The sequence below is a fragment of the Phoca vitulina genome, unplaced genomic scaffold, assembly GCF_004348235.1.
Source record: "Phoca vitulina isolate PV1807 unplaced genomic scaffold, GSC_HSeal_1.0 scaffold25, whole genome shotgun sequence".
In the NCBI taxonomy this organism is placed as follows: Eukaryota; Metazoa; Chordata; class Mammalia; order Carnivora; family Phocidae; genus Phoca; species Phoca vitulina.
The window spans coordinates 37910344-37936084 of NW_022589728.1; the positions used below are offsets into that span (position 1 = coordinate 37910344).

Sequence of the window (25741 nt, forward strand, 5' to 3'; positions counted from 1 at the left end):
TTGTAGTTCTCTCTATTCTGAGACTTATTTTCTTTGTGTTCTAGTATATTGCTTGGGGAGTAATTTTTTTTTTTTTCTCCTAACTGCTTTGATAATTGAGATGAATGGGTAGATGAGTAAATGAAGGAAGGAAGGCTAGATAGGTGTCAGCTCAAAAACTTCATTGTCTTCTCATGTTCTTTATCAGCATGTACCTTCACAAACTTGATTTCACAGTGGAAAGGCAATTTATAGTCTCTCCAGGGGACCTTCATTGATTCAGATCTCTTGTTTATGAAAATATTTTAAAAGGTGGTGTTCCTTCATGTTTTGTTTTTTTTAAAACCCTTATTTTTAAGCACCAAATTCTATTTTTCACTTAATATATTCTGCCTTCTTGCACTTGAAATCCCCATTACGGTCTTTTTTGAGTCTTTGTATATATTAAAAATATGCTAACAATTTTTCTGTTTTCAATTTTTCTTTATACGTTTTGCTTGTTTCAACTTAGTGTGGATTCTATTCTGCTAATTATTTTTGTCAAAGTTAATATTCTGTAACCACATTAACTGCTTGCTAGTTCATGAACAATTTTGTTCACAGGGATTTCATTTATTGCAAATAACGGTGACAAGGTCAGATATGTTGGTCAACACTCACAGAAAATCAACATCAGAGCCAAGAATTAAAATGTTACTGTCAAGTAGGTATTTAAGGAATATCTGCTTCCTTATTTATTTTCCAACTAATCCCTTCCTGAAAGAAGCCCTATGTGAGATGATTTGCACCACACATTTTTTTAAGGAATGCATAATCAGGAATGCATTTGCTTTTTGTCAAAAATATGCCACGCATGGGACATCTGGGTGGCTCAGTCGGTTAAGCATCTGCCTTCGGCTCAGATCATTATCCCAGGGTCCTGGGATCGAGTCCTGTATCAGGCTCTCCCTTCTTGTGCTCTCTCTCTCTCTGACAAATAAATAAATAAAATCTTTTAAAAAATGCCATGCATTTTTAATCCATGTGTACACAAATTATAATTTGGCAATGATAATCTTGAATTGTTTTATTGCTCACCTGTGTTAATTTTTTCTTTTCAGATGATTTCTGCACATCTACTAATCATTCAATGATACTTCCCATTTGTTATTAGTATTAATGTCAACAAATAATTCCATCTTGAGTATTAAAGTTTCCATAAAACATACTGAAATTTATCCCAGTGATCTCAAATAGCTTTTTGTTGAGTTTTCTTCTCATTCAATTTGATTCCATAAATACTTAGGGCACATTAAAGAGAGGCAATAATAAACTACAGCTCATCCAAAGATGAGTTCACAGGAATGGTGAGGGCTAATGATTTTCTAGTGACTTAAAGTTCTAGGTCTTTTCAATATATGACTTCCTGTGAATTTTGGTTAGGCCGGATCTGTCATTTCAGAAATACAAAGATTTCTATAAGTAAATATGAGGTGTTGCATTTCTCTCTCCTGCACGTCAGCTTGTTTGGGAACAGTCTATATTCCGTACTCCTAATTGTAACATCCAATGTATTATTTCTACCAATTGAAAAATGTGATAAACATCCCTTTTGCTTGCCCAGATTGTTGAAAAAAATTAAATCATAATAGGAATAATTACATGGGAGGTGCTAAGGAGGACAGCCTTGTGTTTTGTAGCATTATTAATTCTTAACCATGAGGAGAGCTTACCTTGCTTAAATGTCTCCCAGGAGAAACAATAAAATGTAGTTTAATTTTTTGCTGAAACTACTGCCTTAATGAGTGCTATAATAATATGCTGTTGAGAACAATTTTTTATTGTAACAGTCTTGTCCATAGATCCAGATTCATTTTTTCCTATTTTTGTAGGAAAGAGCATTTCTTCAAGGATAATGGTAATCAGTTTTTTTTTTTTAATGAAATGAGTAATATTGATACCCTAGTCTCTTTTGAAAACCTTCCAGTTTTCACTTACAGCATTTTATTTGTTTTACACATTCATGGAGTGTATCATCAGTTTATTTTGTTGTTATTTTACGATAAACTGCAAACATGATTTTTTTCAATATTTTTACTTTCAGAATATTTTTCCCAGCACTTGGGCGAATATGAGAATGTGCTAGCAGCACTTGAAGACCTAAATCTTTCCATCCTGAAGGCAATGGGCAAAACAAAAAAAGTAAGGAAATGTTGGTGTTTATTTTCTGTAAATCTCTTCTTTGAAAAAAATTTTCTTGAAAATCCTATTTCTTAACGTATCATAAAAGTATACATTGGTTTTTATCACTAATAACTTACTTTCTCAATATTAAATGAGCTATTGTGGTCATTCACAATACTAGGTGTCAGAATCTGCTTTTTGCCAAGGATACAAAGATATGAAATCTGTTCAGGCAGCTCTTACTGTGGTCACAAGACAAGTGTGTAAACAAACAATTGCAATATAGTACAACAGAGGGAAGCACAAGATGGGGCACCTGATTCATGCTGGAGGAGGTGACACCTGAGCAATTACAAATGAAATTATAGCTAAGGAAAGGTGAAACAGACACACGGAACAGCATGTACAAAGGCCCTGTGTTGGAAGGGGCAGGGAGTAGGCACAGGGCATTAAAGTAAATAAAGATGGTCAATAAGGTTAAAGTCTAGAACACTGAAGAATGGCATGATGTGAGATGTAACATGTGGTAGAGAGGGGCTGTACCTTTTGTGATTTTGTTGGTGAGCCTAAGGATTTAGACCTGTATCCTAGATGCAAACAAATCAGCCACATTTTCAGCAAAGATATGGAAATTCATGCAGCCTTTTGAAAAGACCATATAAGAATTAGCTTGAGATTAGGGTGGGTGGGGAATATGGGGAATAAGATCAGGAAGATGAGTGAGGAGGCTAGTTCACTAACCCAGGTCAGAGATGTTGGTAGTTTAAAGGTATTGGCAGATGATATGGAAGAAAGGAAATTAACTGTACATATGTTGAGACCCTATCAGTAAAACTTGGAGAAGGCATGAATATGCGGGATGGGAGGACATGTCCAGGATGAATCCTAGTTTTTAGCTTGTATGCCTGGGTAATGGCACTAACTAGACAGAGAATGCTGCAAGAAGACCAGGTTTGAGGAGGTAAGATTATAAGTTCTCTCTTAACATGTTGAATCTAAACTGCTTTGGGGACATCTAAGGAAATTCAAGTAAATGATTAGATACATGGTTCTGAATCTGAGAGGTGAAGTCTAGATTGGACATATGTTTGTGAATTGTTAATACTTAGGCAGAGAACTTTAATGACATCATCTGGAGAGAGAATATATCGTAGAAAAAGGAGAGGACCTAACACTGAGCTTTAAGGAACTTCAAATTTTGTTGGTGGGTGGAAGAGAATGAGCCAGCATGAGAGTCTGAGAAGGAGTGGGCAGAAAGAGGAGAGGGAATCTGGGAGATTGTAGTGTCCAGGAGTTGGGGGAGAGTATTCCATGAAACACAGAGTGGTCGATAGCATTGACTGCTATGGAGGGGTCAAAAGAGTTGAGACTTGTCTGTCAATCAAAAAAGACATAAGCATGTGAGGTACGTAACAAGAAATAAAAATTTTTAAAGCTTATATGGAATTTCCAGATGAGGACAGCAGATGTATGTGTACGTCACTGAACTCTGCTTACTCCCGAAGCCCCCAAAGAAAACTAAAATAAGATGTTTTTAATGGGGAAGTGACAGAAGTTGGGAACTGAAAAGCCAGAGAACAAGTGGTCGCTGGCAGCAGACCAGACACGTTTGACGGCTTGACTTGTAGTGGGAAAACAGAATGCCCCAGCTTGGTTCTTAGAAAGGCTCAGGAACTTGGCACTATTGCCACTGGAAAAGGATGGGAATGGTCGGGCTAAACCAGGGGGACCTGTTGGAAATCTGTGATTGCCTGCTTTTCTCCACCCAGCTGAGCAGTTGCCTCTTGATCCACCCAGCTAGAAAACCTAGACTTGTTCCCTGAAAGGGTTAAAGGAGGGGTTCTCTGCCCCACAGCTGAGGGATTAAGTAAAAGTTTACAAACTAAATGAAAAGACTTCCAGCTTTCTTCCCCAAATTTAACTCCCAGAATGTTGGCCCCTCAGAGGGTTGGCATCCTGCAGGCAGACAGAAAGAGGTTGTCTCTGAGAAATCTTACCAATGCAATTGGGAGTCTCTCTCCTGGTAGGTGGAGCTCAGCCTGCTCTCCCTCTTCTTCCCTTGAATCCTAAAAGCTTGTCCACAGCCCATCCTTAAAGATGCACAGTCAGCCAAGTGTCATCAAACTTCTTACAGGAAAGGCGGAGACCAAGACAAACCAGAAATGGGGGAGGGAGGAAGGAATGCACAAAGTAACACAGGGGCCTCCGCAGGAAGATAAAAACCCCCAGTCAGTCTCCTCAGCCTCCTCAGAGGGACAAGGGAAGATGCTGTTTCCATGAAAAATACAGTGACAAACAGAACATTCAAGAGCTCTTTGAAATTAAAACAAGGGAGCAGAAATAAAGACTTAACAGACATCTGGAAAATAAAGTTTAGAAAGTCTCCAAAAAAGTAAAGCAACAAAAAAAGCATAAGCAAATCGGAGCATCAGCCTAAGCTGTCCTATATCCAAATAACAAATTCCAGAAAGAGAGAACAGAAGAATAGAGTCTGAAATACATTTTCTCTTGATCTGTTAAGGTGTATTTGGAAAGTGCATAAGATGTTACTCCTTGGGACCTTCCCTCCAGAAATGGTAATTCTTTCAAACCTCTGCTTGGTGTGGCTGGCTTCATTCCTTATTTTTTAGGTCTCACCTTTAATACCATGTCCTCAAAGAGATCTTCTCTGACCACCTTATCTAAAAGAGGTTGTCTCTGAGTATCTCCTGTTCCTTGCTGGCAACGATCAGAACGAGTAACTATGCATTTTGTTTTCCTTGTCTGTAAAGAGGGAGAAGGCTGGTATCTTTTTGGAATACCCAGAGCCTCACATAGAGCCTGACAAAATGTACTCAAAAATTTATTGATTGGTTACATAAATTGACTTAAGTAGATATTCGTACAGCTCTAAAACTAAGTAATTTACTCCTGAAAGAAAAATTGCTCCTAAGTCCATCTAAGAGGTGTTCAGATATCCTTTAATAGGAAGGAAAAGGAAGTATATAATCCTTATTTTCTCACAAATTATACTAAAATCACGTTCTTTGAATTAATACAGTGGGGCTTTGTGGGATTTAAATCAAGATCAATCTATTATTTTGGTCTTCGTTACAAAACCTTTTTTTTTTTTTTTTAAGATTTTATTTATTTGTTAGCACAAGAGGGGGGCAGGGTCAGTGGCAGAAGCAGGCTCCCTACTCAGAGGAGAGCCTGATGCGAGGTTCAATGCGGGGACTCTGGGATCATGACCTGAGCCAAAGGCAGACGCTTAACCAACTGAGCCACCCAGGCGCCCCCACAAAACTTTTTCTTAACAACGACCCTTAAAAATGCACTTGATCTATATAATCATATTGCTTAATCAAGACAAAAAGATTTTTTTAAGTGGTCAAAATAAAATTAGGAAAGCTTCTTTGTGTGATAGCTCAAAGGAGTGAAATGCAAGAGTTTGACAGGTTTTTCAAGCCACTGTTGAACCGACCTCTCCATACTGTCTAGCACAATGAACCCTTCTGAGTGAGAAATCCAGCATTTCTTTTTGAGAATCTCTCTGTATTTTTACCCAGATGAAAAGTCCTGTCTCAGTAGGGAGGGCTGACTGTTCTAGGCTTTTATGAAAAGTGAAATGCAAGCCATTCGTGCAGTACATCTGTCTGCTGTGTCAGAGAATGGAGAAAATGGATTCCAGCTGCTTAACTTAAACCCCAGGAGGTGACTCAGGACGGATACAGTCTGTCATTCCCCTCCTCCTCCTGTTCCCTTAACCCAAGCCTTTCTCTAGGTCCTCAGGGGTTACCTGGATGACTATTCTACTTTGCTTATTTTTCAGAATAAACACCATAGGTCAAATTCTAAATGGTCATTTGAAAGCCTTGAAAGTAGCTAAAAGCAAAACTCCCTATCTGGCTTTGGGATGTCACACACAAAAAAATACTGGGTTTGTCTGTTACGTTTTTCTTTCTACAGTGGGATAAGAAGCCAATGTACATCATTAGTGTGTGATGTGCTTGTAATCTCAAAGCAAATGTAGAATTCCGATGCTGCAGTTAAAAGTCATCTTGTGTCATTTATATAAACAAAAATGGAATTCTGGGTTCCGGTAAACCTTTCTTAGTAAGGCTTAAAAAGGAAATGGTCATAAGCTAAAGTGAAGAATGGTATTCTTAAAATAATTACGTAGGTTGTGAGTAATTACTTCACCTTGATGAGTGAATCTGGGAAAATGTCCAAAATTAAAATGTATACCTATTTTATAGTTTTCACCTGGAAGTTATTTTTCAAACAGGTACATTCTACATCTTCAACTATTTTAAGAAAAAAAATAGACTTGAGTCCTAGTATCATTGGGTCTCTGTTTTTCCCTTGCTTCTTAAATTTGCCTTTGGGTTCTGTAGACACCTTCATTTTAACCTTCCCATCTCTTCTTCATCCCTGTTTCCTTATATTTAGCATCTGGGCCCCCCTGGGCTCCATATTCCCTTCACTTGTTAAAACCCACTATTTTTTTCATTTATGAGAAAAGCGTGTGTGTGTGTGTGTGTGTATTCTTCTATGAAGAAGAAATAGCAATAGGTCTCAGAATTCCTGTCTGGGGAAAACATCATTAATTGCTACAATTTTATGCAGGATTTATCATTAAAATAAAAACTTAAAAATTTCCTTTGTTTCAGGCAAAATATAGGAACTGATATTGTACCATGTGTGGAATAGTGAAAACACCTTCACAGGCTCATAGAAGGCAGGCCCTTAATTCTTTACAGTTTCATTATAATCCTTTTAAGTATTTTTTAAAATGAAAAATATTCTTGGACTTCATAGTAACCATAGGAAAACAAGCTTATTTGACATCCCATTTGAAATGATCTGTCTTTTGTATGAGTGTGTTTAGGGAAGAGAAGGTAGACACTGGGGCCATGGAAAATAGGAGAAAAGTGCCTGGAGGTTGCAAATTTGGCCCAGAAAGAGAGAAGCCCCGTGTCAGGCTCATGTTTTAGAATCTTCCTTCCCACGTTGACCAGACTTGTGCCCAGTGCTGGCAAAGAGGAACCCCAGGCCCTTGGAAAGTCTACTCTGTTGTCATGGGACTTTCTCCTCCTGAAGGAATCTGCAGTATCTGCTGACTCAGAGGAAGGACTCCTGGGCCAAGGAACTTGCCACCACTGTCTGAACAGGGAAAGGGCAGAACTGAGGTCAGAGAGCTGACCCAGTTTATGTGAGTATGACTCAAGGGATAATTTAAAGGTGAGAAGAGGCCACTTTGAGGTTACTGGTAGGGTTCAGACAATGGTGCAGGTGATTGAGTCAAGACCATCAACTGGTGGCTAGGAGGAGGAGGGACCCCAGCTCACAGTGAAGTCTGGTCAGTCTGAGGACTTGGATTGGCACCCTCCCAGAAACCACATCAGTAGTTCTTCCTAACCATTGCTGGAACCCTGCCAAACTCCTGGCAGCTGACCTGACTTCCCTGAGCCAGGTTACCAGACAACAGTTTGGGGCTTGAGTGGCTATGAGCAAAAAAGGAATGAGGAATAACAATTGATGCCAACTGAAGTTTATACAGTACCTTCGAGTTTTCAGTGTGCTTTAATATATGTAATTTCATTTATCCTTCGTAACACCCCAGTGAAGAATGTCAGGCAAATAAAAATATACTCATTTCAAAAATGGGGAAACTGAGTCATAAAGTAGTTAGTTGATTTGATATCATAAAGCTAGTGAGATTTAAACCCAGTTCTCATTGGAAAATTTTTTATTTAAGGTTTATGTGGTCCCATATAGAACATATGGCAAATATGCAATTCTAAGTTGTATCATGGCACAAAAAAATGGTCTTTGAAATGATTGAGCTCTTCAGAGTTTAGTTGTGGATCAGCAAAGTCTGGAGACTTCTAGCTTCCATGGTTAAGTTATTTTCAACTTTGTTTTAGGCAAATTAACAAATAGGTTTCCAGAGCTTTGTGTTATATGTAAAGAACATATGAAAGAAATTACAGACAGAAGCAGATAACTAAGTGCTAAAATAATAAACAAATAAACATTAAAATCAAATATGAATGGTGGATAAGCAAAGTTCTAGGCAAGGAAGTTCATACATTTTAAAATACATAGTCTGTTGTCATCAGAGGAACAGATGGAACAGTTAACTAAAAAACAAAGGAAGTTACCTGCCACGTCAAACAAGAGAGATTTAACTTTTTACCTGGAGAGTAAAATATATCCAAAAGAAAGGCTAATCTACTGGAGATCAATAGGCAGAAATATTGGTGACCTTATGAGCTCTGGGTAGATTTATAAAGGATCTGAAAGTATCCAAATAGGAGCCCACCTGATTTTTTTTTTCCCCAAATAGCTAACTATTCGGACACTATTTCTTCATTTTTTTTATCCCACTCACTAAAATGCTGCATTTACCATTTGTTAAATACTTATACTTGGATTTGTGCCAAGGTCACTGTCCTGTTCCACTTTATAAAACCATACTGTCTAGTATTATTAATATGTTGTCTTAATTTTTGAATACTTAGGCATGTTTGAAAACGTGAAAATGCAAATCTACCCTTAGTGTTCTTTTCCAAAGAGTTGTTTTTCCCATGTTGCCATTTGTACATAAGTTTTATAGTTGCTTTCCAATTTTAAGGAAAAATTCCATGGCAATTTTTATGGATTTACATTAAATTTGTAACTTTAAGAGAACTGTCATCTTGGTAATATGCCTTCCCATGCAGGTACATATGTACTTTTCCATTTATCCAAGCTTCCTTTGGGGTCTCATTAAGTTTTTTATGATACTTCATGTGGTTTCAAAACACATCTTGTTAAATCAATTCACAGATATTTTATATTTCTGTTGGTTTTATAAATGGCCTGCCTCTCCATATCCCTAACTTAATATTGGTGGTATATTGGAAAATGATTTTTTTTGGTATATAAATTTGGTAACTAGGCTAGCTACCATCTTAAGTAGCTACTCTGTGACATGTCATTTCTCTTCCTTTGCTGGTATTATGGGTTCTAACATTGAAATCCATGGACACTTACTGGAAGAACCAAGCCATCCCTCTGTCTCCCCTTAAATCCAACTCTCTACTTAGTCTTTAGCTTTCTGACTCCTCTTCTCCCATTTTTCTGATCTGAACTTTGAAACTGTACCTTATGCCTCTTGTTGTTATGTAAGGTTTCAGATGCTTCATTGCTGCAAGGCCGTTAATAAATGTGACTCTATACTTTAAAATCTTACTATCTTAGAGGAACAAGATAATTTTCCACAATACCAAATAAAACTTTTAAAAAGTTGTCAAAAATACTACAAATACAAATTTATAAAATATTAACATTCTCTATTTTTATCAGAAGAGAAAAAAATAATAAAACAATGAATAAAAATATATTTAGTTAATTGTGGGTACACTGGGCTATGAATAAATTTGACATTCAAAAATAAGAGATCAATGTTAACTTAGTGGTCAGATAAAACTCAGGGAGGAGGTGAGACTGCAGTGAGCCTCAGAGAAGGGGTAGGATTTTAGTAGAGAAGGAAGATAGAAGGGCCCGCACGGTATCAGCCCTTCTTTGACCTTTTAAGTGGGTAGTTGGGGACTGTTTCTTCCAGAGGCCGTCATGTCCAGAAGAGGCTATGGTTTATCAGTGGTCAGGGTGAGGTCATGCTGACCAGGGTTTGTCACATTTCACCTTATTTACTGTTTTTTGAATGAGTGTATAAAAACCAAGCAGTGATCTTGCAAATAATCTTGAGAGGACTTAAAAAAAAAATCCAACAAATTCCTGGACATGTGTCAGAGGCCCCAGGTAAACTTCCAGTGTACCTCTAAATCCACAGGGATCCCTACAAATTATCACTTTTTTCATGATCACTTTCTATTTTCAGACAATCCTCCCAACCCTGTTCCCTTTTCTCACCCCAACCAGAAATAAGATATAGTGAGAAATAATTGTATTATGTGTCATGTTCCGGTGGTTTTGAATAGCTGTTTATTTTCTTCATGGATATCTTTTTTAAATTGCTGGATGGAATGCTTAATTTCTAACAGAAATTGGGAGTTAATTCTCTGCCTAATGAAGTTAAAAGTACAAAATACACTACTTTATTCAAACAGAAAAGCTGGGGTTTTTTGCCTAAGGATACAGTTCTGAACTACAGTTGTCTTCGTGAAGCTATAGCCCTATTTCTGAAGAACTGACCTTTGTTCAAAGCTAGAGAAGGGCAGGAGACATTAATGCAGACTTATCTAGGTGGATACACAGCACAGCATGTGATTCTTCTGTCATGAGAATCAAATTTGAAGAGACTCATTTCTTTTGCCTGAAGTGGAAAAGTGCAGAGGGAGAAATTAAAAATTGGTTTGTGTTGTATTTCTCGATCTGACAGGCATCAATTATCATCATTTCATTGTTCTTTCTCGTTTGCTGTTGCAAAACAAGGAATACTAAATGCTATTTGAAGATGATTTCTTTTTGCCAAAGTCCTTATTTGACTAGCACATGCAAAAACAAGATGGACATGGTGTTAGACCTGTGTTTCCTGTGTGGCTCCAGGATGAGAGAGCTCATGGCCACGTGGTTTTGTCTGCCCCCTGTGGAATGATTTATTCCGTGGTCTGACAGTTGTGTACTGGCACATGGCTTGTAGCTCTCATGGCCCTACAAGGTTGTAGTGTGGTCTGGGATCGCTGGTGTGGTTCAAAAGAGACACACTCCTAGGGTTTCTTTGGACTTGGGCAAAATGCAGTTTGAATTTTTATCATGGATCATATTTACTTTGAAGACTACAGACTGCCCTGGAAGTGGCCCGACTTCTGGCGGTATGGGAAGGGATTGTTTTCTGTAATTATACGTGTAGGTGATGGGATATTGGCTGTGTGTTACTCTGTGAGATTGAACCTCTTAGCTTTTCTTTTTGAACCAGAATTGTAATAATACTATAGCTGACATTTATTGAGTAATTACCACTTGCCAAAGACTATACTAAATGCTTTTGTATCCTATTTAATCCTAATATTTTATTAGGTAAGTTCTGCTTTGTTCCTGTAAGTATATAAAGAAACTGAGGCCAAAACAGTTTAGGTAACTCACTCAAGGTCAAAAATCTCAAACTGATGCCCTGCGAATTTCTTCCTAGACCTTCTAGGCTTGAAGCTATCACAGTTTCTGGCCAATTTCTCGAAAAGGTAAAAAAATCATGTTTGGTTGGAAAAAATATATATATTTTTGGACTTGTTAGTCACAATAGTTATCTACTGCTGTGTAACAAATCTCCCCCAAATTAGCAATTATTTCATGCAGTTGATGAAGGTCAGGAATTTAAGAGTTGCTTAACTGGGTGATTCTGACTCAGATGATCATGAGGTTGTAGGCAAATTGTGAATTGGGACTGCAAACATCTGAAGGTACTTGAGGAATACATCTTAGCAGCACTGGCACATTCAGTCAGTTAACTTCAGTTCCTCCTCATGTGGAACTCTCCTCAGGGCTGCTCCTATGATGGCAGCTCGCTTTCTCCAGAGCAGGTCTTCAGAGAGAGAGAGACAAAGAGATATAGGCAAAGAGACAGACTAAAATGAGAGTGAGACTAGGGTTATAATATAATCTTGGCAGTAACATCCTATCCCTTCTATCACATTCTGTTCATTAGAAGAAGGCCCAGCCCACACCCAAGGGGAGGAAAATTAAACTCCATTTCTCCAAGGGAAGAGTCAAAGAATACATGTTCCTATCTTTAAAACCACAAATACTAGTCAACTTTTAACTGTGTGTGTGCACACATTGAGATGGAATGGTGGAAGGAAATCTTTATTTTTTTCCTCAATATCTGCCTCCATTAAAAGAAACCAATTTGATTTTTTTTTAAGATTTTATTTATTTGAGAGCGAGAGAGAGAGAGAATGAGAGTGAGAACACGAGAGGGGGGTAGGGTCAGAGGGAGAAGCAGACTCCCTGCTGAACAGGGAGCCCGATGTGGGACTCGATCCTGGGACTCCAGGATCATGACCTGAGCTGAAGGCAGTTGCTTAACCAACTGAGCCACCCAGGCACCCCAATTTGATTTTTAAAACTGGTCTACATGTCCATTCCTGTCTTAGTTGAATATTGTGAATGCTGAAAAATAGAATCAGCTATATTTTCTTTAGAAGGATACCTCAAGCCACATATACAAATGTATGCATAAAGAACTCAGTATCAATAGAGCTAAAATGTGTATACCAAGATAATACATTTTTTTGTTTGAGTTAATATTAGAGATGATTATTCTAAAACAAGCCTTAAAAAAAGTACTTCAAAAATACTAGCTTTCAGAAAAAATTCCAGTTTTTTAAGTGACTGAATGAAAATCCATGTCTCTTAGGAAGGGCTCAGTTCAGTCACTGATTGAGCGGAAATGCCATGCTGGGAAAAATGGAAAGGAATCCAAGTTTTACAACACAGTGCTCTCAAGAGACTCACCCTAGAGCAGAATGGGTAATGCGGGACTGTCTGCAGTGCAGAGCTGGGGATAGATTTGATTGAAATGGTTCAGACTCCTTACAATAAGAATAGAAAACAGGAAAACATTGTTTTGTCCTCCTAATCTGGAAAGTTATCAAGGAGTAAATGAACATTTAAGCTGAACTTCAAAAGCTAGAAAGCAGGTCTATGGGCAGAGATTGGTAGAATAGAGTGGGACTGGAAGTCACTCTCAGGAAAACGTGTAACATAAGCAAATGTGAGAAACACGGTGTATTTTCATGCAAATTTGGGGAAGACCGTGTTTTTGAAGCATAAAGCTACTTTGGATGCCAGTGGATATTCAGGCTAAAAGCCAAATTGGCTGGGAAATTTAGAGTTTAATCATTAAGCAGCAGAGGGACACTGAAAATTTGACAGAATAGAGTTGGTCACCTGGGGGTCAATTCAATGAGCTCTTCCTTCTCTAGTATATACTTTTTTGATTTCCCAACTGTGACCTCAAAAATGAGGATGATGTTTATTATTTCAGTCATAATATTGATCTTTATTCTTTGAAAGAAAAGTTGTGTATACTATGCCATTTTATGCATATTTATGTGTATGTGAATCTAGGTCGTTTTTATGAATTCTAGAAAGTTCCACGATTTTCAACAAGCATTACTTATTTCACATTAAAAAAATATAGAATGGAACGAAGAATTTTTCTCATTTTTAAAAATGCCATTCTTGATCTAATTCTTCTTTGGTTATTAACCATCAAAATGAATTAAGAAACACAAAGCCAGCATTGCCAGCACTGTGTGTTTCTGTATTGGAGTATATTTTTATGTGATTCAGGAGTAGTGGATAAAGGCCAAGAATTTTTGGCTTTCAACCACAAACAAAACCACAATAACGCAAAATGTTTAGAAAATATGTAAAGATTTCTTTGTTTTTCTCAAGAATATCAAAATATGTAGATTATCACTCTTCTTCATATAGTCATTTCATTTTTCTACATCATCTGAAAATCAGTATTTCAATTAAATGTAATTGTGGGAAGGCAGGGGTTAACTCACAGCTGTTTTCTTGTGGGAGAGAAATGTATCTTGATTTATCTTATGATTCAGTCATATATGAACAATAATTCTAGTAAACATTTGTTAACCTCATGATTTCTAGATTTTTTTAAAAAATTAAATCACTAAATATCCCACCTATCAAATTCTTTACTAAATATCACACCTATCAAATTCTTTATAATATATACAATATTTAGAATATTATAACAATAAGTGAATATTATAAGTGAAAAATCACCCATATGACTATCACCCAATTTTAAAAGGGCCGTTTGGAAGGCAACAAAGATCTGAAGGGAACATACTCTTTCATCCCCGTGGTCTAATTCCCCCTCTGTCCCAACAATTTTATCTCTTTATTTTTTTTATTAAAGATTTTTTTTTAATTTATTTGACAGAGAGAACACAAGAAGGCAGAGTAGCAGGTAGAGGGAGAGGGAGAAGCAGGCTCCCCGCTGAGCAAGGAGTCCGATGCGGGGCTTGATCCCAGGACCCTGGGATCATGACCTGAGCAGAAGGCAGCTGCTTAACCTACTGAGCCACCCAGGCACCCCTCAACAATTTTATTTCTTTAATATTGCTCCCATCCATCATCCTCTCTTTCCACTCCTGTCTGGGCTATGTGAGGCAGAACCACAATGATTCTCACTAGGGTTCTTTGCCACAGACACAGAATGAATTATTCTGCTTCCAGGGTGGTCTGTAGATCACACTCCACCCTAGAGGATGAGAAATCTTTCCCCCAAAATAAGACTTCCCCTATCCTAAAACCTAAATGTCTAAAACCTTATAATGGCTCCCCATTGCCCTCAGGAAAAAAGTCCAGATGCTTTGCCCAGGACACACAAGACCCACCAAAAACTAGGCCCTCCTTGCCCACTGGGTACCCCTGCTCGTCTTGCTAGTCTCACCTCTTGCCAGTGCTGGGGGACTTTTGTCCCACCCATGCTTAGCCATTTACAGTTCTCTGAATTCCTCATAGTCTCTGCCCTATTTTGGACTTTGCTATGTAGTGGTCCTTCCGAGTGAATGAATTCCTTTTCCCTTCGAGTTTCTTTCTCAGGGCTCCAATTACCTACTTTTCATCTGGCTGGTCCTGTAATATTCCTGGTGATGCTACAGGACCCTTCTTGAATGTCACTTCCCCCTAGGAAGCCTTCCTTAACCACCAAGGGGAGTCCTATGCTCTCAAAGCACCTCACATGTCCCCATGAATGATCCTATCGGTTCTTGCTTATCACCCCAGTGTCTTGAAGTATCTTGTAGTGTTAGGGCTAGTTAAGCTGCTCAGTAAAATTTTTGACTGTAAGTTCACAGGAGAGGTGAGGATATACTGTGGATCACTACTGATCATGAATCATCTGAAAGAGGAGAGGGGCTCAGTGCCTGCAGTCCAATTTTGGATAAGTTAGCTAAAGTAACCGTGCATTCCAGGGGACTAGGGAGAAGGTAAGGAGGGAACAGGTATGTGGGATTTCCACCGAAGACTCTTTCTGAAATTTGGAATGATTACTTGCCTAGGGCAGCAGTATACTCTTTCTGAATTTACTAACTCCTGGAATGAGAACTGCCTACTCTAGCCTGCCTGGATCCCACTCATGCCAGAGGAAGTCAGGGTCCCCGGCAAAGGGCCAGATGTATCTTGTGACCAACTGGGGAGCACTGGAAAAAAGAAAGGAATTAGCAGTTTTAATCATAGTGCTCGTACAATTTTGTGCTTTAGGAAGGATGCAGATTTTTTTAAACTGTAGGTCAGCATCAGGTTTCTTTACAGTTGGATTTTTTTCCTTAGTCCATTATGTTGAAGTTGCCTTTCAAATGTGTGTGTCTATGACACATCTTCAGTTCACGATCTTCTGTTCTGACATTTTTAGAGCTGCAACCAAAATTATAATGTGGCAGAACATGGTAGGTGCAGGTGAGTAATATTTTTAGAGTTTCTTAGAAACAGAAGCCTCATTTTCATGGTGATAATCTAAAGAGCAAGGAAGAAAAGACACGGCATAAATATCATATAAATTGGCTTGATAACGTTTAGTTACATTTTTAGCAGTTCCACACGTTTTCCCCCACATAAATATTTTTTAATAATGCTGATGATGCCTAGAGACTGATTCTCTCAGTAGGGAAGGAAATACGTAATACTAGGAAAGAGAGAAACCTACCTTTTTCTCCTGGTGAGTTCTGCCTTTGAGGTCTGCATTGGTCACCCCTATTCAATAGCATATGGAAAACTGTCTTCCCCCAAACTGTGTAAATCAGGATATCTACAGAGATGGGTCTGGAAAGACCCATTTTGGAATCAGGTAAAACTTGACTCGCATCCCAGTTCTGCTACTTGCTAGCGTATGCCTGAGTTGACCTCTCTGTGCTTGTCGGTTCTTCGTTTGCCAATGTGAGTAACTGTACATCCCTCCCAAGGATATGGGGAGCATGAAGTTAGATCACACACACAGGGTGGCTGTCACTACGTGTGGTCCACAATAGGGAGTCCAGAGAGACGGGTTATCTGTTTACTTCTGGGGTCTCTCCCAACTTCCAGTCTTTGTTATTGGAAAAAAAATGCTAAGCATGTGATTTGGAGCTTTATACAGATATGGATTATTTCTTAGAATAACAACCAAAACATTTTGTGTCTACAAGGTGGAGCAGCTGACTGATAATCTAAATAAAAGTTGGGGATGTCGATCCTCCAAAGAAATTAAAGTTTAGCGTTCTGATTTTTTTTTCATGGATAATGGGAGTGCTTCATGAAACTTTCCTTCCTTGCAAGGATACACATTTCAGCTGACTTATAAAAACCAAGTGAAGAGTTGAAGCAAATGAACTGGTTTCTCGGGGAACTTCAGGCTGGTGAGTCCATAGATGTACATGCATAACTCTGAGTGATCAACCAAACAGCTACTTATGGGCAGAGACGTGATTATGTGGAGGTGCAAATGTCTGTCAATAACAGAATTATAAAAACCCAACAGAAATTAATTCATAACAATATAGAGGAACAACTGAAAAGGAAACACAGCTCCTAGTCAGCCATCTCCTCATTAATATGATCAAAACAGATCATCTGCAGCGACAGAACATACACTCCCACAGCGCCCTTGGAAGCACAAAGGAGGGGTGTGGAACCTGCCTACCCAGAGTTATAAATAGCTCCAGGAGCAGAATCCAATGCCTCTGAATCCTAAAGACATTCAGAGTTGCCTCAACACTGAGGAAACAGACTTCTTTTGAAAAGCAGTAAGCAAACAAAAAGTACAGTGTGGGGAGGGTAACAGTGCTTTCTCAATCCAACTGAATAAGTACGCAAGAAGCACCTGCCACATTCAAGGTGTTGCCAGATGTTACCAAAAGGAATATAATATGGAACAAAAATTAGCCCCTACCCACCAATGAAGTGATATGATAAAACATTTGTGTTAATAGAGAAAGCAGTTGTCCATTTGATAAAGAGAAACAGGAGGAAATGGCGTGAACCTTTTCACTACCCCACAAGGTGTAACGTAAAACAGTCAGATCTTCAGCCTCTTTACAAGGAGGGATCTGTAATGAGGAATGGTTCCATGGCCATAGGCAAAGGGTAGTGGCTGGAAGGGGCTATTTTATTTCTTATTCTCTGCTTTCACATTTGCTCATGCAGATCAGAGGCGCAAACAAAGCTCAGTGAGCTGATCATCGGTAAGAGGACAGTTCTTCCAAGTTACTCATTGTACACAAAGATAGGTGGATAGTCTGTATTTTGTGCAGCCTAAGAGACCTTTTGCAAATGAATTTTAAAGAATTATGAAGGAGAAAGCAGGAATAAAAGTCCCCTACTTCAGTTTCAAGCAAAATCCCTGGCAGCGCTTTATCTTCTGTTCCCACAGTTCTGGTGGGGATTGCTTGAGGAGGAGTTAGGATGCAAATTCACTGCAGATCCACCTCTTATCTGCAATTCTGAAATCCAGAAAGGTCTGAAAACTGAATGCTCAGTTTCCTTGTTGTTTGGTCAGCTTAGCACCAAAATCCACTTGGTTACAAAACCTATTTTAATATCCAAGATTATGCTGCAAAAATATGAATATAGTCATTATGGGGTAAGTATATGTTGTGTGTGTGTGTGTGTGTGTACATATCAGATATTGCCTTTCTAGTTTCTGAAAAATTCTGAATTTTAAAACACATCTGACCTCAGTACCTTCAATGACAGATTGGATTAAGATGGCTACATCATAATATATGGTATCATAATGGGTCTTCTAATTACTTTCAGATTATCAGATTGTATGCTTCAGCAATGCTGAAATGTAATATTACCTTATGATAAAAAAAAACTACCAATTCTTTGGGGAGTTCATTGCATTTCAAAAAGCAGCAACATGCATCAGGCATAGACAAGTGAAAATTGACCCCTTGTACTCGGGGGAAAGTATGGATGGATTTATTAACCTCTCAAAAATGACCCTCTTATGAGACTGAACTAATTATGTTTGTGGCAAGTACGCCGGCATGTAATGAATTAAGAATGCCTTCACTTGTAGGCTTAATTTACTAAGGAATCTGGAGCTGCCTTCTGAAAATCACTACGGACAGATGATTTAGATGGCTTTGAGAATAATCAGTTGGTTTAAAAAGTAATTCATTTTTTTTAAATTCCTTTTTCTATTTACTATTGCTGAAGGATTAGATGATTGTTTCCTTGCAGGCTCTGTATCCTCTGTAGTATTCTGTGGGAGTTCTCCTAGTTATAGCCTACCTTTCCGTAGGAGGTAAAGAGTGTGTCTTCAGCATGGGTCTGACATCTGGAAAGTCTCTTTAATCAAATTACAGTTGAAAAAAGCCCACAGTGACATGCCTAACTGTGGAGTTGCACTTTAAGTAGATGAAAAAGCTAACCGCCAAGCCTGGGAGTTCTCACTGGCAATAAGTTCAGATAGGAAGGAGTTAGGGTCTCACCCCAAGATCCTGTCTGCTCTCATCCCTCTTCCACCCATGTCTGCTTGGGGCCCCAAATCCAAATTGAAAATATAGCCTTATCTTTAGACCAGGAGAAGTACCACTAAGAGATTGATACTGATATTCTCCCAACTCACTGAAATCAGACATTATATTAACCATTTAGGGACCTATAAAACCACAGAGCCCTGAAAAATGAACAGATCAGTATTTGGGGCCACCTAGAGCTGAACATTTCATAGAAGGCCCAAAACTTCAATAGAAGCAGCAGCTCCCAGGGTATTCTCAGCTGCACCCAGTGGCTGAACCCAGAGTACTGCTTGCACCATGATCTGACCAGTTCTCTTGCCTGGTTCTTTGCATCTTCCATGCCTTCACTATCTCCTGCCCACCTGACTTTTCCACACAGAATCCAATGTAATTCTTGTTAATAGGGACACCTACTATTTACTGAGCATTTAATACATACCAACTCTTGAGCATACATTAACTCCTCTTTTAGACCAACTGCACCGAGGCACTCACAGTCAAGCACCTGACAAATGATAGGTACTCAATCTAGGTTCTCCCCTATCTCTTCACCTCCCCTAAGAGTTGATTTGGTTCATCCTGAGATTTCTTCATCTGGCACAACAAATATTTATGGAGTACTGAGTCTGCTCTAGTTCGCAGACCACAGATGCCAAGATGGAATTAGGAGTTGAAGAGATTCCCCATGAAGGGAGAAGGGAAGACGAAACAAGAGTTGTGGGAAGAACCTTCTGAGTGTGATGCAGATCTGGCACCTAGACAAAGACATGAAAGCAGGGCAGGAAGAGCCACCAAGAAAGTCCTGACCAGGCCAGTGGGGAGCCCACATCAGGCAGAAGTGGCCCAGCTCTCAAAACTTCACTGTGCTCCATCAGTGGCTGGGATAGCCTGCAGAGAATGGCATCAGCAGGAACATTTCAGAGGATTCCTAAGATGCAGCAGGCTGTCACTTAAGCACACCCTGTCAGCGGCTTCTTGGGGCTCCTCCATGCCCACCTCGAGAATGTGGTTTCAGAACAGGGGCAAGGATTCAAGAATTCTTGAAAAATTCACCTTTAAATATCCGTTTCTCTTAAGTCTCAAAGGTTTTCCAGTCTTTAGGAGTCCCCAGTGTTTACACGGTTTTAAAAGCAAATGTCACTGGTAAGGAAAAGACCTAAAATCTTTGCTATCTAATAACTTTGCAAAAGATGGTTGAAGGTCTGCTGAGAGTACAAGGATGGGACCCACCATTTCTGAGCACACATTAATAACTAATGAGGTGCTATCAAGGCACCTTCTCTCATCAGAAGGAGTAAGAACTTCCCTCTGCTGTTCTCTGAGAGTTTACTTAGTCTTCCCACATTTTAATTATAGAATCATTTTCTTCATTTCAATGAGAAAATAGTTGCTCAACAGTGAAGCAGCCAACCTCGTCCTTACGTATTGAAGTAGGAACATTCAAGGATCGCGTGTGATGTCAGGATGCCTGGAGCAGAATGACCATGATTCTGTGTGTTCTGCATCTCCCCATGTTGACCTTTTTTTGAGGTCATATAGCAAGAGGGTAGAGCATGCATGAGACAATTTCTTCACCTGTCTAAAAAAGAGTAAAAAATGGTTTTCTTTGCATTCAGCATTAGATGAACCAGTGAACACAGACCTAGCCCCTTCTGGGATGAAAGCTGAGACCAGTGTTCCCATTTCATAGATTTGAGAGGGAAAAAACACAAGCGAGTTAGTATATGTACCTAAAGTCATACTGTGAGTTAATGGCCAAGACTGTCCTCCATAGAATCACATCCTCCATGAAGATCAAAAAATATTATTTAGAACTGGGTAGAAATACTCAAATTAGTTCCTTCCAGTCCAATCACTAAACTGTTAACACCAAAAGCCTCTTGAGAGCATAATGAAGATTATCATTGTAACCTTCCAGGTACAGGATTCTACATCTGTTGCCATGGCAAAGGAGCAAAAATCTAAGCTTCTGATTAAAATGAATCCTTTTGTTAAGAAATAATCAAGATTCCTATCAGAGTTTTATCACTGTCTTAGTCTTTTCATTTTTTATACTACTTCAGGCCTGGAGCTCAAAGTGCCTACTTGAAATCTGCTTTTTGTTGTTTACATAATAAGTGAATTAATTTTGTTCCATCGGTTTCTTGATTATTTTTTAGTACTATAAATGTACCTTAATCATTCTGAATATTTGAATATTTTTATTTCAGCGGTGACAAATAGATTGATGGATGGTGAGGTTATAACATATTTGTTCTAGAATCTTAATTTTACATTTCAATATTAAAGTTTTTGAATGATTCAGTAGAGAACACAAAAAAACCTCTCAAATATGAAAGAGGAATAGGAAATTATAAATTAAATAACTGTCAGCCTAGAGATACTAATTCCAGTATAGGCTTCCATAAATCTTTACCTGAAGGCTGTAAATATTTCTGAGAAAAACCTTCTGAGGCTGATGCTATCTAAGTGTCTCTGCTCAAGAAAAACGGGTTTTTAGGAATTATGCTTTTTGCTATTATTTGCTTAAAGAAAAATTCAGCTGCAATTCAGATGACATATTTCCTCCTCTTTAATTGCTTATTTTCTGTTCTGAAAAGCTTTCCTTCCAGCAGTGCTCTTAAGGGAACAATTTTATAATCAAGAGCCTCTGCCCCTCAGAGCCTCATGAGGCCAGCACCTCTGTTTCTCTCCAGAGATGCTTAACACTGACCCAGGAAGGATCAAGGGGCTTTTTGTGTTTTAAACACTTTTTGATAGGAGGCAGAAGGAAAAGGACACCTGTATTCTTATCTAGTCTAGAAGAGTTCTGTGATCTTGAGCAAGTTATACTTGATGTGTTTGAACCCCATTTTGGAAATGAGGAATTTAGGTTCCTTGGCCCCTTCCAGCTCTATAATGCATTGCCTTTGATTGATTTGCTGATTGCTCATGAAATTGAGTGACTTTTGATCCCAAATTTTGTTTTCCACGTCAACAGACTATATATACCCTGTTATTGTTATTAAATATCTCTTCCATTCAAAATGAGCCCTTTTAGTCGTTATATACATTTAAGGGAGGTTGCAAATATTCCCTATTTAGTACGCTCTATGTTTGTTTGTTAGTTCTATGTATATTTAGTGTTTGGTTAAACTTTATTTGCACTCTTTATGTTTTGTGTGTATTAATGTAATGTGTTTGTTGAATGAATGCTTTTTAATCTCTACAACTGCAAAAGCAGGTGGTATATTTTATTTCCTTCTTTAATGCACCTTCACAGTTATATTTACATAGGGATATTCAGTAAATAAGAGGTACTCCTATACATATTTTATCCTTTCCTCTTTTTTTCAAAGTAAAGATTAATCCATGAACTTGAAAATAAAGCTTTTGTTTAAAGAAAAAAAAAGACTCGTGGTGAGAGTCATTTGAAAATAGAGGTTTGGAAAGGTTTCTTTTGTTCGGTGTTCTCAAACTTTATTATTTTTATTTATATATTGTACTGTAGTAAGAACACTTAAAATGAGATCAATACTTTTAAAGTTTTAAATGTACCATACATTATTATTGACAATAGGTACAACATTGCACAGCAGATCTCCACAGCTTATTCATCTTGCTTAACTGAAACTTAGAGCCTGTTGATTAGTGACTCTCCATTTCCCCCTCCCACCGCCCCTGGCAACCCCTGTTCCACTCTTTGATTCTTTGAATTTGACAATTTAGATACCTCATATAAGTGGAATTTTGCAGTCTTTATCTTTCTATGACTGGCTTATTGCACTTAGCATAATATTCTCAAGGTTCATCCATGTTGTCACATATTACAAAAGTTCCTCTTTTTTAAATTTAAGGCTGTGTAGTATTCCACTGTCTTTATAGACCACATTTTCTTTATCCATTTATGTCTCTGTGGATATTCAGGTTGTTTCTACCTCTTGGTTTTCATGAATAGTGTTGTAATGAACATCGGAGTGCAAATAGCTTTTCAACATCATGATTTCAAATCTTTTGAATAAGTACTCAAAAGTGGGATCATTGGATCATATGGTAGTTCTGTTTAATTTGGGGGGAACCTCCATACTAGTTTCCATGATGCATCAGTTTGCATTCCCACCAACAATATACAAGGGTTCCAATTTCTCCACTTCTTTGCCAGCACTTGTTGTCTTTTGTTTTTCTTTTTATAACAACCATCCTAAGATGCTGTTGTAGTTTTGATTTGCAATTCCCTGATAATTAGTGACATTGAGCATTTTTTTCATTTGCCTTTTGCTTATTGATGTGTCTTCTTTGCAGAAATAGCTATTAAAGTCCTTAAGCTCATTTTTAATTGGGTTATTAGGTTTTTACTATTATCCCTATGTACTTTAAGAGATTAACCCTTTATCAGATATGTGGGGTGTAACTATTTTCTCCCATTCCATTGATTGTTTTCTTTGTTATACAGAAACTTTTTTGTTTGATATTGTCCCACTTCTATATTTTTGCCTTGGTTGCCTGTGCTTTTGGTGTCACATCTAAAAACTCATCGCCAAGACCAGAGTTATGAAACATTTATCCTGTTTTCTTCTGGGAGTTTTATAGTTTCAGGTCTTACATTTAAGTTTTTAATCTTTTGAGTTGATTTCAATGTAAGTTCAAGGTCCAAATTCACTCTTTTGATAGTGAATATCCAGTTTTCCCAACACTGTTGAAGGAATGGTCCATTCCCTGTTGTGTATTCTTGACTCCCTTGTCAAAAATCAGTTGATCAAATATGCATGGATTTATGTCTCAAATCTTTCTATTCTGTTCCACTGGTATGACTGTTTGTCTTATGCTAGTATCATACTGTTTTGATTACTGTAATTCTTAAGTATATTTTGAAGTCATAAGGTCTGATGCCTCCACCTTTGTTGTACTTACTCAACATTACTTTGGCTATTCAGGGTCTCTTGTGGCCCCATATGAATTATAGAATTATTCATTTCTGTAAAAAATGTCCTTGAGCTTTTGATAGAGGTTACATTAAATCTGTAGATCATTTTGGGTAGAACAGACATTTTAATATTCTTCTAATCCATGAACGGGGATAGCTTTCCATTTATTTGTATCTGCTTTAGTTTCTTTCATCGGTATTTTATAGTTTTCACCTCCTTGGTTAAATTTATTCCTAAATATTTCATTCTCTTTGATAATATTTTAAATGGGCTTATTTTCTTAATTTCCTTTTCAGATACTTTGTGAGTGTATAGAAATGCAACTGATTTTTGTATGTTGTTGTATCCTACAGTTTTATGGAATGTGCATATTTGTTTTAACGGTTTCTTTTTTATGGAAGTTTTAGGGCTTTCAATATACAAGATCATATTTTCTTCAAACAGAGGCAGTATTTCTTCTTTCTTTCTGATTTGGATGTCTGTTATTTTCTTTTTCTTGCTTAATTGTTCTGGCTAGGACTTCAAGTAGTACTATGTTGAATGGAAATGGCAAGAGTGGGCATTCTTGCCTCATTCCTGATCTTGGGAAAGCTTTTAGTTTTTCACCATTAAGTATGATGTCAGCTGTGGGCTTTTCACATATGGTCTTTATTATGTTGTGAAATACTTTTCTTGTATTCCTAGTTTGTTGAGAATTTTTCATGAAAGGGTATTGAATTTATTCAAACTCTTTCTGCATCTATTAAGATTATTATGTGATTTTTATCCTTTATTCTGTAATGTGATATATTAATTTATTTTCCTGTTGAACCATCCTTGCATCCTAGGAATAAATCCCCCTTGGTCATGGTGTATGATAAATTGGGAGTGTTCGTCTTCAATTTTCTGGAAGAGTTTAAGAAGAATTGGTGTTAATTCTACTTTAAATGTTTGGTAGAATCCACCATGAAGCCATCTGGACCTGTGTCTGTCTTTTTTGGGAGGCATTTGATTACTGATTCAATCTCCATACTAGTTATAGACCCAAAATATCTATTTCATCATGATTATTCACAATAGGTTGTATGTTTCTAGAAATTTATCCATTTTTTCTAGGTTATCCAATTTGTTGGCATATATTTTGTTCATACTAGTCTCTTATGTTCCTTTATATTTCTTTGGCATCCATTATATCTCTTCTTTATTTCTGGTTTTATATTTGAGTTCTCTCTCTCTCTCATCTAGTTAAGTGTTAATTTTGTTTCTTTTCAAAAAGCCAATTCTGAATTTTGTTGATTTTTCTATTATTTTGCTATCCTCTATTTATTTCTGCTCTAATCTTTATTTTCGTCCTTCTGTTAAATTTAAGCATAGCTTGTTTTTCTAGCTCCTTGAGGTATTAACTTCAGTTGTTTGAGATCTATCTTCTATGTAGGTGTTTATAACAACAAATTTTCCTCTTAGTACTGCTTTTTTTACCTTCCATAAGTTTTGGTATGTTGTGTTTCCATTTTCATTAGTCTTGTTTTTTTTTGTTGTTGTTGCTGTTGTTTCTACTTGAACCCATTGGTTATTCAGGAGTGTGTTAAGTTCCACATATTTGAGTTTTCCAGTTTTCCTCCTGTTATTGATTTCTTATTTCCCACCATTGTGGTTGAAAAAGGAAGTTGATATGATTTCAATCTTTTTAAAATTAAGACTTCCTTTGTGTTCCAACATATGATCTATCCTGGAGAATGTTCTCTATGTTTGAAAAGACTGTGCGTTCTCCTACTGTTGGGGAGAATGTTCTGTATATGTCTGTTATGTCCATTTGACTATAGTGTGGTTCTGATCTTCTGGTTCCTTATTGATCTTCTGTGTGAGTTCTATCCATTTAGAAAGTGGGTTATTGAAGCGTCCTATTATTGTATTTTTTGTCTGTTTCTCCTTTCAGTTCTGTCAATGTTTACATCATATATTTAGGTGATCTGATGTTGCATACATAAACAGTAATAACTGTTATTTCTTTCTGGTGGATTGCCTATTTTATCAGTCTGTAATATCCTTTGTCTCTTGAGAGTTTTTGACTTAACGTTTATTTTGTGTGGTCTAAGTGTAACTACTCCTGTTCTCTTTTGGTTACCATGTGCCTGTAATACATTTTTCCATCTTTCACTTTCGGCCTATGTGTGTCCTTAAAACTGAAATGACTTTCTTGTAGAGAGCATCTTGTCTGTTTTGTTTTGTGTAATCCATTCAGGCACT

General features: G+C 37.7%; 1 protein-coding gene across 1 annotated transcript in view; it reads left to right on the forward strand.

The window, feature by feature from the left end:
* NECAB1 (N-terminal EF-hand calcium binding protein 1) overlaps positions 1-25741 on the forward strand; it is a 197189-nt gene that overhangs the window by 97007 nt on the left and 74441 nt on the right. The window contains exon 5 of the mRNA XM_032421994.1: positions 2063-2160. Coding sequence (XP_032277885.1) covers positions 2063-2160 — 98 coding nt within the window. The remainder of the gene's footprint in view (positions 1-2062; positions 2161-25741) is intronic.